The sequence below is a fragment of the Oratosquilla oratoria genome, chromosome 1, assembly GCF_046742065.1.
Source record: "Oratosquilla oratoria isolate Oo_2021 chromosome 1, ASM4674206v1, whole genome shotgun sequence".
Taxonomy (NCBI): Eukaryota; Metazoa; Arthropoda; class Malacostraca; order Stomatopoda; family Squillidae; genus Oratosquilla; species Oratosquilla oratoria.
The window spans coordinates 35,450,499-35,462,728 of NC_134777.1; the positions used below are offsets into that span (position 1 = coordinate 35,450,499).

The 12,230-nt window shown below is 37.6% G+C and overlaps 1 protein-coding gene across 2 annotated transcripts in view; it reads right to left on the minus strand.

Annotated features, from left to right (window-relative positions):
• The window catches only part of LOC143032857 (bumetanide-sensitive sodium-(potassium)-chloride cotransporter-like), a 292,888-nt gene that overhangs the window by 86,468 nt on the left and 194,190 nt on the right, over positions 1–12,230 (minus strand). The window contains exons 4-7 of one of the 2 annotated variants that reach the window (XM_076198045.1): positions 10,542–10,637; positions 10,214–10,341; positions 8,561–8,689; positions 795–909 (exon numbers count right to left, since the gene is read on the minus strand). In XM_076198045.1, the coding sequence (XP_076054160.1) occupies positions 795–909; positions 8,561–8,689; positions 10,214–10,341; positions 10,542–10,637 (468 nt within the window). The remainder of the gene's footprint in view (positions 1–794; positions 910–8,560; positions 8,690–10,213; positions 10,342–10,541; positions 10,638–12,230) is intronic. The other variant, XM_076198052.1, reaches the window with a different exon arrangement.

The window sequence follows — 12,230 nt, forward strand, 5'->3', positions numbered from 1 at the left end:
CATGAAATGAACATGTCATTTCTCAAATTGTAGCGCCACTGAAACAATTGTGGGTAATTTTTCCTTTAGGAAAAATCTAACAACTGGTACAGATCATCCCTCAAAGATTCAACAGTATAAAAAGAGGGGGCAAACATCAGAAATTATTACCTTGGGTTGTGAGTTTATCTTTGGTGTCTGATGGTACATACATACATACATACATATACCAAGGCTTTTTCCCCCTTCCAAGGGAGGTAGCCAAAAAGGGAAAGGCACAAAAACACTCCCACCCATTACATCCCCAAATACACTCCACACCCCTCCCACCCTTCCTCTCATCTGAGCACCTCCTGGATGACGGGTCATCCCTGCACCCTGCCCACTGCCCTGGGTCAGAAGCAGTGTCGCAAGACACAGTACATCCACAGCAAGGCCGCTTCATTTAATCGGCGACCCCCCCTCTCCGTCCCCCTTTGCATATAAGGCAAGGACGGGGAGAAATCCCTTCGGGCTGCGTCAAAATTTACTCACACATACTACCCCACCCCCCACCCCCCCCGCCCATTTCTCCTCATGCAATCACAACATCATCCATATACAACCATTCTCCACTCACCTCTGTCTTCCGTCCTCTCCCTTCCTTCCTCAACAGACATTCCCCTCTTCCCCAAAGCCCCCTTCACCCCATCCATCCATCCATCCATCTGATGGTACTTGCTCATTACAAACTTTGTTTTACTCAGTTAGCAAGGTAAACATCCACACAAACTGTGTACATGCATTTTCATTCACTATGGAACAAAATTACTTACTACTAAGGCCTGTAAATCCTTCTGCTTTTGCTTGATCAGACTGAGGACCCATGAAAACACCAACAACAAAATCAATTTGTGATCCAATGAGTAAGAACAGGAGACCCATTTGAACCTGGAAAAAAAAAATATATATCTTTATTTAGGTATATATGTGCATATGTACATTTAAGTTCTTCCTTTCTGGCTCCCTTAATTCCTAGCTTTTGCCCTATACAGTATTGTAGGCACAATCACAAATTCATATAGCCTTCTCTTTGCATCCATCCCCAGATAACTCTTTCTTACAACACTTTTCATTTCTTCAAGACAATTACTTGCTTCCTGCATTCTACAGTTTACCTCCACTTGTATTCTTTCATTCCCTGCTATATATGATTTTCAATACTTAAAACTATCCATTTCCTTTAATCTCTCTCCTTAAAAACTTACTTCCAACTCATTGTCATCCTCGCCTCTTGTACACGTCATCAACTTACTTTTACCCATACAGGGGGTCCTTGAGTTAATATGGAAATCCATTCTTATGCAGTTGATTGGGAGCCATAATGAAAGGAAAAAAGTTCCTAAATAACAACACAAATGAGAGAGCAAACAATAAGTAGAAATCCAAAATGGCACACAACCCTCAGTCTATTGTTTTATGATGCCATATTCCTCTGCTATGCTCACCAACTAATTCTTTTAATTATATATATATATATATATATATATATATATATATATTTATATATATATGTACCGTATTTTTCGGACCATAAGGCGCACCCGTAATTTGCTATTCCCCGTCCTTACATAAGGCGCGCCTGACCATAAGGTGCACCTGGTCTCGTCATCGGATAATCATGCATATGTGAGTGCATTCAGAACTGAACATTTTCGTTGTTGAATGAGAAAAATCGGTTGGGATTTAGCAAAATTACAAAAATGATATATTTTTTTTTATTTTGGTCAGTGAAATCAGACCACCTCCATGGACTCTGCCCTGCCAATACCCCTAAAAAACAACATACACACGTTACGGGAATTGTGGGGAATTAAACCAACATTAGCAGTTTTATTCCCAGAATTCTCTATTCACTTAAAAACACAGGATTACAAATGAAGGTAAATTTTTAGTTTCGACCATGGGTGCAATATAGTAATAGAAAATTAATGATTAATTTTGTAAATTATAATATATCAACGTAATATGCAATTTTGTGAGCGGAAATAAAAAACAAAAAAGGTGCTTAAACAGATTTCGTAAGTAACGAAGTCGTGTCGGATGAATGGTACGCCATGTTTGTTATGATAGATGCTGACATCGAAGAAATGAAAGGATGATAAATTCATCTAACCTAACCTAACCTGTGTTTAATAAATCATTACCTGCAAATTAAATGTCATCCGGATCGTCCTCGTTGTCATCGTCGTGAGAGACGTTGGCGGGCTTTTCAACCACTCTCTCACCTTGCGGGGTATACAAAGTTCTTGCAGCTTGAAGGAATGCATGTATCTCCTCTCCATAACATTCCTTCAAGAAAATTTACCTGGCGAGGTACTGTCGGAAGTACCGAGACAAGATGGCGTCCCAATCCTATGCTACCGACTTCGTTCATTAGCATATTTGCTTGTAGCAAGGCAATTTTTATTTTCATTTCCACCCATAAAATTGCATATTACGTTGATACATTTTAATTTACAAAATTAATAATAATTTTTTTATTGCTATATTGCGCCCATGGTCGAAACTAAAAGAATACCCAAATGACTACAGTCTGAGTGGAGCGAGACTAGACCAATGCAAAATGGCTGTCTGTGTTGTGGACGCTATCATGTCATAGCCATGATAGCGTGAATGAATGCGGTGGCATGGACTCGAAAACTGTCTAAGTTTTTGCAATATTCTTGTCAAGATACATGCATCTTGGTTATAACTTGGTTGTAACTTTTGCTAGGACTATGCACTGTTGCCATCGGCAGGCTAGCTACAAAACGTGTCAAAATAGTACGTCACTGTCCAAGGCATTTTTTTCCACTGAAGCCACACATAAGGCGCACCACCCGATTTTGGCCGATTTTAAGGATTTTGGCCGCGCCTTATAGTCCGAAAAATATGGTATGTATATATATATATGTATGTATATATATATATATATATATATATATATATATATCACTGGTGAGAAATGTAATGACACATTTGTAAATCACAACTGACACTACAGCTGGACGAAAGAAAGAGTTGAGAAAGCAAAAACTATATATTTCGATTGCTAACTGCAATCCTCTTCAGTGGTGTTGTGATATATATATATATATATATATATATATATATTTATAAAAAGGGAAACCAAGCAAAGGGGAATGTACAGGGACAAGCATTGCCAGCTTTGAAACAATGTAAATCAAGACCAATGTAAACTGAGGACTCCCTGTATTTGCTTTCAATTTTTTCCTCTCACATACCATCCCAAACTCTGCCACTAGCTTTATCAGACCCTCCTCTAACCCATTCACAAGCTCAGTGTCATCCTTAAACAACTGGCTCACCTCCCACTTTCTTCTTTACTTACTATATCCAAAACTACACCCATCACCCTAGCATTTATCTCCCATGCTACCCCAGCCATGTATGCATTGAACAATTATGGTGGCATTATATAACTGGCACAACCCCAACTTGACTTCAAACCATTCACTTTCTCCACTCCCTACCATCACACAAGCACTCCACCTCACATAAATTTTATCTAGGGAGTAGACCTTGTGTGATGTTTGCATACCTATCTATATATAAAAAGGCTTTATGTTCCCACCAACCTAAGCCATGGCATACACCCACCCCCACCCATCCCACTCTAAACTGTCATCCATTTGTTTCCCCTTTATCTTAGCTCCTTGTGGCTGAAGGGTCATCCCTGTTTCTTGTCCATTGCTCCTAAGACTTTTATGTGTTTCCATTACTCCACAGTTTGCCTTCTTTCCCACTTCTCAATTCCCTGCTACACATGACTTAGCGGACAAAAAGAAATGTATAATTATATTAGGGATGGAAGAGAAGCATAATCCAAATAGGACTACAAGAGTAAAAGAGGAGAAGGAAAAGTAAACAAGATATTAGAAGCAGTTCCAGAGGATGAACAAGAAACAGGGAAAGAAATTGAAGAAATATATAGAATAGGGGAATGCAATACAGTTTAGATCAGACCAATTAAGGTTAAATTCAGGTCACAAACGACAACAGAGAATATCTTAACCCCTTCCATACGGTGCCGCACACGTAGGCGTCATGGGGAGCGAGTGTATTCGCGAGGCTGCCATATCGGCGTCTTGATTATATTTATTGCAGTTGCCCCTCCATAATGACATTCTTTCTAATTCTTTTGTAATCGCATTTTCTATGGTTATCAAAATTCACGGGTGAAGAGAGAACGATCGATATAAGCGGTGACTATATTTTATGATGCGAGTATTATTACGACACGTCGTACGGCTGGCATTGGCTGCTGCCACCGAGATCTAAGTCCATGACGCCTACGTGTGCGGCACCGTATGGAAGGGGTTAACAAAAACATGGAAACTAGCAAACAGTGATCTATATAAACAGGTATGGATAAAAAGAGGAAAGAGAGGATGAGAAAACAAAAAGACTAGAAGCTAAGGAAAAAAACAAGAACAGTCAGAAAAAGAGAAATTCTACTGGAGATTAGTGGATATGAAAGTGAGGAAATGGTTCATAGGAGAGAAAAATGGAAGGGAAACAGAAAACACGATGGAAGTAGCAGAAAATTAAAAGTGTCTTACACAAATATAGTTGGCCTAATAACAGGCTTGAATGAACTGAATGGTTACCTGAAGGAAAAAGAAACGGACCGGACATAATGGGAATTGTAGAGACAAAATTGAAAGGTCCACTACCATCCCAACAGTGTAGGATATGGTGTATATAATTATTGGATTAGAAACAGAGAGGTAAAACAAGGGGGTGGAGTTATGTTCCTGACTAAGGATATAAATGTGAGGAATGTCACATATGGAAAGAATAGAGTAGAGATGATTATGATGGAAGTGGAGAACAGGGATGGGAAGAGCAGGAAGTTTGTAGTAAATCATGTGCCTCCTAAAATGGCTTTGTGGGAAGAGAGAGAACACAAAAATATGTCAGAAGACATAAGGATAACACTAAAGATGATAATGGAAGATGGAGGAAGAATAGTTATAATGGGTGACTTAAATTGTAAAGAAATCTGCTGGGAAGAGATAAAAGTGAAGAGTGGAGACGACCTATGGTGAAATGTACTACTTGATATGATTATAGACCATACAATGATGCAATGGATTCAAGAGAATACTAGGTATAGAAATGAGGAAGAACCATCGAGACTGGACCTAATAATCACATTAGAACCCAAAACAGTGGACAAGATTGAATATAAGACACCAATAAAAAAAAGTGACCACATATTGGTTGAACTGGAACTAAATGAGGAAAAATACATGGGAAAAAACGAACAATGTAGAAAGGGAAGATTGATGTATGGAAAAACAAATTTTGATAAAATAAGAGAAGTCTTTCAAAAAGCAGACTGGGAAAGGATACACAAGGAGGAAACAACAGTAGAAGAGAAAGGGAATATTTTGACAAAAATTTATAAAGGAGTGGAAAAGTATGTTCCAAGACAAAAACAAGAAAAAGGATATTAAAGTGTTGGTACAACAAAAGATGTAGGGAGTTAAAAGACAAAAGGGATAAAGCTTGGATAAAATGGAAAAAATACATAAGACCTGAAAAATGGAAAATATATACTAGTTATAGAAATGAATATGTATAAGTGCGCAGAGAAGAGAAAATATGAAAAAGATGTCATAGAAAAATGCAAAGATCAACCAAAACTATTGTACAGATTTGTAAACAGCAAACTAAAAAACAAACAATAATTAGAGAAACTATGACAAGGAGTTGAATACACAGAGGAAATAGAAATGGCAGAAATTATCAAGTGGGAGGAGAAAGTCCCCCCTATGAAAGAGATAGTAGTAACAAGAAATGAAATAATAAACCACTTCAGTAATCTTGATGTCAGAAAATCCCATGGACCAGATGAAATGGCAAACTGGATTTTGAGAGAATGCAGGAATGAACTAACAGACAAAATACATAGTCTAATAAGCAGTTCATTGAAAGAAGGAAAAGTTCCATAAGATTGGAAAAGAGCAAATATAGTACCAATACATAAAGCCTACTAACTATAGACCGGTCTCTCTTACAAGTACAATAGCAAATATTTGTGAAAGAATGATCAAAATTAGATGGGTAAGGCAGTTGGAAAAAAACAATGTACTAAATCCAAGGGAATTTGGATTTAGCCAAGGACTATCATGCGTCACAAACTTAATGTGTTTCCATTCAAGGCTAATCGATGTAATACAAGAGATGGATGGGCTGATTGTGCATTTCTAGACCTGAAAAAAGCTTTTGACAAAGTACCACATAAGAAGTTTAAGCGCTTAAGAAATTAGAAATTGAAGGAGGAATACAGGGCAAACTGCTTAAATGGATGGAAGACTTTTTGCAAGAAAGAAAAATGAGAGTAATGATAAGAGACAAACACTCAAATTGGGATGAAGTAATAAGTGGTGTTCCACAAGGAACAGTTTTGGCTCCAATAATATTTGCTATATATATTAATGATATGGATGAAGAAATTGAAAGTTATATGAACTTCTTTGCAGATGATGCAAAACTATTAAAAAAAGTGAACACAGAAGAAGATTGTGAATCACTACAGAGTGATCTAAATAAAGTCTGGGAATGGAGTAGGAAGTGGGAGATGGAGTTCAATACCAAAAAGTGTAGTATAATGGAATTTGAAAAAAGCAAAAACAGAATAACAGGATCATATAAATTGGGAGAAGAAAGTATAAAAAAAAGTTGAAAATGAGAAGGACCTGGGAGTCATTGTTATGAATAATATATCACCTGAGAAACAAATAAATAAGATTTTTGGTGAAACTTATAATTTAATAAGAACAATCAAAGTGGCATTTACATACCTGGATGAAGAAATGGTAAAGAAAATACTAATCACTCTGATAAGACCAAGATTGGAATATGCAGCAACGATGTGGTCACCAAGTACAAAAAAATGTATAAAAAAACTTGAAAGAATACAAAGAGCAATTACAAAATTGGCACCAACACTCTCAAAACTATCATATGAAGAGAGACTAGCAAAACTTAGCTACAGACACTAGAGCAAAGGAGAGAGATAGATTTGATAACTGTTTATAGAATCATGAAAGGCATAGAAATTATTGATAGAGAGGATCTAATAAAATGGGATGATAGAAATACAAGAGGACACAGAAAGAAAATCAAGAAAGACAGCTATAGAAGACATCTGAAAAAGAACAGCTTTCCTCAGAGTAATAGACAGTTGGAACAAGTTAGATGAGAAAGTAATGTGTGCAAAAACAATACATGAATTCAAAAATAGTTTAGATAAAATGAGATATGAAGACGGGACACCACGAGCATAGCTTCCCTTCCCGTAAAATACAACTAGGTAAATACACAAACTTAATATGCTTTTACTTGAGGCTAATAGAAATGATTCAAGAAAGGGACAGATGGATAGATTGTGTCTTCTTAGATTTATGAAAGGCATTTGACAAAGTACCACACAAAAAGTGTGGTGACCCAGGGCGGTGGGCAAGGTGCAGGGATGACCCGTCATCCAGGAGGTGCTCAGATGAGAGGGAGGGTGGGAGGGGTGTGGAGTGTATTTAGGGATGAAATGGGTGGGAGTGTTTTTATGCATTTCCCTTTTTGGCTACCTCCCTTGAAAGGGGGAAAAAGCCTTGATATATGTATGTATGTACCACACAAAAAGATACTAAGAAAATTAAGAATAATTGAAACAATAGGTGGAATACAAGGAAAGTTATTGGAATGGATGAAAGATTTCTTGAATGGGAAAAAAATGAATGGTACTTAGAGACAAGAACTCAAATTGGGAAGAAATGATAAGTAGAGTCCCACAAGGCTCTGTATTGGCTCTGATAATGCTTGCCATATATATAAATGACATGGATGAAAGAGTGGAATGTTATATGAACTTCTTTGCAAATGAAGTACAGAAGAAGATTGCAAATCATTACAAGAAGACCTGGACAAAATCTGGAAATGGAGTCAGCAGTGTGACGTGAATTTCAACATCAAGAAATGTAGTATAATGGAATTTGGAAAAAGCAAAAATAGAATATTGGGACAATATAAAATTGGTACAAAGGAAGTTTAAAAAGTCAACTTGGAAAGGGACCTAGGAGTAACTATCATCAACACCTCTATCACTGAGGGGCTGATACTCGGTCCCTAAATGAAGTACAAGATCTCTATCAACATCCTCATCCTGCTCTATTTCCTCCACCTATTTGCATGAAAGCTGATAAACATCAACTGCTTCCCTCTTACTAATGCTATAAACCAATGACCTTAGTATAATATTAAAAACAGTACAATTTTGGTTCCCAGGGAGATCTATGACAGGGTCTGGAAAATCATTGCTAGTTACTATGGAGCTGCTGGTTTCCTGTCAGCAAAATAAGTGGCATCATTTTTCATGTGGACCTGATATTTCTCATAAAAAAAAAATATATATATATATATATATATATATATATATATATATATATATATATATATATATATATATATATATATATATATGTATATAATAAGAAAAATGAAGTTGATTATTCCAGTGGTATGCAAAACTTACCCTTGTAACCCAGTCCATGCCAACAATTGCAAGTGCCAACACTCCTACTAAAGTAATAACTCCAATGATCCTTGTATCATTTACTGCTCCATCGACTATTTTTACGCCAAAGTAGAAATGCAACAAGTCCTGTAAATAATAAGGAAAGAAAGATTAGCCAGTCTTATAAATATATAAACATAACCACTCTCTATTACACACCATCCCCTCCCATCTTTTCATCAAAGTATCATCTACACACAGCCATTCTCTACTCACCCCTATCTTCTGCCATCTCCCTTTCTTGCTCAACAGACATTCCCCTCTTGCTCAAAGACCTTTTCACCCTATCTATCCACCTCATCCTCAGCCATCCCTTCCTATTTATTCTATCCACCTCTGCCTTCCACATCTCTTTTACTAATTTTTCTTCACTCATTCTTTCTATGTGTCCAAACAATCCCAATAATCTTTCATCAGCCCTATCTGTAATCTCCTTTTCCACCCCAGCTCTCCTCCTCACCTCCTCATTTCTCACTCTATCCAACCTTGTAACCCCTACCATACTTCTCAGACATTTCATCTCAAACACATTTAAATTTTTCCTCTCTGCCTCTCTTAAATTCCAAGTCTCTGCTCCATACAGTGCCATTGGCACAATCACCCCTTCATATAATCTCCTCTTTGTATCCATTCCCAGATGCCTATTTCTCATGACACTTTTTAATTCCCTAAGGCATTTACTTGTTTTTCTCAAACTACAATTTACCTCTACCTTCACTCCTCCCTTCCCTGCCACATGTGACCCCCAATATCTACAAGTATCCACTTCCTCCAGCCTCTCTCCCTGGTTGGCTACCTTTCTTATATGGGGGAAGAGGCCCTTAGTATATACTGACAGACACCAAGCTGGTAGTGTGATTTCAGTTCCTATTATCTTTCAGAACACCACATCCTGCACCTCATCTCCTTCCATCCTCTGTGATGTACCTACACCCTCAAGCACCCCACTAACATCACCACCACTGTCTGCATTTCCTCATAGCACAGACCATTGGAGACCAGCTTAGTTCAATGGAAAAGTGGCTTAGAAAGCCTATCATGCTCAGTTTGAGCTGTTGGTGGATGCCCAAGCCTGAGACAAGGAATGGGCCAACCAGCTGATGTTGTGCCTGCACAGGTCAGCGGTAGAGGTGTTTGGCTACCGATTTCAGGACAACAGTCATCACATGAGAGTTCAGTAGAGGCTCTGCAGTGTTGGTTTAGCCAGTACCACCAGGCCAAGGAGTACTGTGCACACCTAAAGAGCAGGACACAGGCATGAGATGAACCCCTTTTGCAGCTGACCCAGGACATGGAGCTGTTGGTGCAGGCAGTATACCCAACAGCCTTGGAGGACATGGTGGCTAGACTAACCCATGACCACTTTGTGGATGTCCTCCTGGACCAACAGTTCCAGATTTATGTGAAGCAGGCACATCCATAGGATGTCCTGGCAATCCCTTGGTTTTTCTCCTGAATACATTTAAGTCCAGACTTCTTCCAATCCTCTATTTGGGTGTTACTACATATTCCATTAACACCCTTTTGACCACCCTCCCATCAACCACCCTGTCCTATTACTTACCTAATTGTATTCACCAAATATCTACAGTTAACTTGGTAAGAACAAACCTTTAAAGAATCGCAAAAACCAATGATATATACAGCTGCAGCGATGGAATTGGCTACAGTAAACATGAGACCAATTGAGCCACCAAACTCAGGACCCAAGGACCTGGATATCATGTAGTATACACCTCCTGCAAAATGAATAGAAGAATCATTCAATGTTTGTAGCATCAATTTCACATTAGCTACACTCAAAAATAATCTATACTTCTCAGGGACATAAAATAATCTTAGATTTTTCATTTGGTTCAACAATAAAATTTTACTTAAATTTATCATAATACATTGATATTCTTTATCAAATCGGAAACTAACCACTTATTTCACCCACCTGCTTTGATAGACCCATTGGTGGCTACAGCAGACATGGATACAGCTGTCAGTGTTGTTACTATATTTGCCGTGATAATGATTGCTAAAGCCTCGACTGTTTAATAAAGAGGTATGAAAATACAAAAAAAATTGCCATGCAAAGTTAGTACTACAAAAGTGTGGAAAATAAAAAGCATGCAGAAGGAATGCAATTAGAAAAAAGAAAAATAATACTTTATAGGAATTTCTGCATCAAAATATTTCAAATAATAATTTTAGGGTAAGAAATAAGAATAAGTATTATTAGTGCAGCCTGTTTAATTTGACCTGGAGATTCTCTTCACCATTGTTGGTGAATAGTTAATTTGAATGGTTTAAATCTTGCAACCTATGGCTGGTTTTTAATTACTTCCCCCCCCTTTTTTTTTTTAATGATGCATTGTAACAAGATTTCTCCCCAAAAAGCTTCACTCTCTTACAATGATTATAATGATGATGACAATAATAATAATAACAATAATAAAAATAAAAAATAATAATAACTGCTGCTTCAAGTTGGCAACCTTACTTAAGTCCTCTCTTTAAGGAAACACTAAAAGTCTAAAACCAATAACTGTTTTATCACTGTAGAATGACTTCTATCACCAGCTTGTGCTAGTGGGAGGGTTGCAGTTGCCAGCTGACACTTTTTTTTTAATGTGGATAGGTGGAGGGCATACAAAAATGATAGAAAAATCCTGAGTCTCATCCAGACCAAGAATCAGCACCTCCAGATGGAAGTGAGGAAATAGGATTTTGAAGACAGGCAGAAAATGATTTCTCTATATCTGTCCAGCACAACTATCAAAACATGTTCTTGGTCCTACTTTCTAATCAATTCTTGACAAATTAAAAATTTCAGACCATTTTCACACACAAACAATCTATTCAAGCTAACAGACCTCATCAGCAATATCACAGTGTAATCCAAAGCAGGGCAGGACATGTTTACAAAAACATAAGCCAAGCAAATAACATTAACATAAGCAAAGAAGAGAATGGACAGTAATGGTAAATTATATTTTCTTGCATGTGGTACGTCTGTCCAGCAGGGAAGTAACAGTGCAAAAGACAGGCCTGAATGAAGTTTGTGAACGATGGAAGGGATGATGCAACCTGAGGGAGGGTTGCCATGTAAATGAAGCAGTGGGGGGGTAAAACAGGTAAGGCTGTTAGGGCCTGCTCTGGATGTGTTATGACCTGAATTGCTTCTGACCCATGCAGTGGGCAGGGAACAGAAATGGCCCTTCATCTACTAAAAATAAATAAATTAATAAATGGGTGTGGGATGGGTGGGAATGCCTTGACTGGCTACTTCACTTATATAGGGAAAGAATCCTTTTGGTATGCTGTATAAAAAGGTAGATAGTAAAGTGTCTCCGTTTTACTAGTTGTTGGAAACCAAACTGTGAAAGCATTGTTGACTGTATTTACCTAGTTGTACCTAGTTGTAATATACGGGAGGGGAGCTATGCTCGTGGTGACCCGTCTTTGTATCTCTCCGCATCAAGTTTTATCTTAAAATCTTGTATAGTGTTTGCACATACTGTTTTGTTGTCTAATTTGTTCCATGTATTAATCGCTCTGTGTGGGAAACTGTTCCTTTTCAAGTTTTTTCTATAACTATCTTTTTTCAGTTTTTTTTCGTGTCCTCTCGTTTTACCATTGT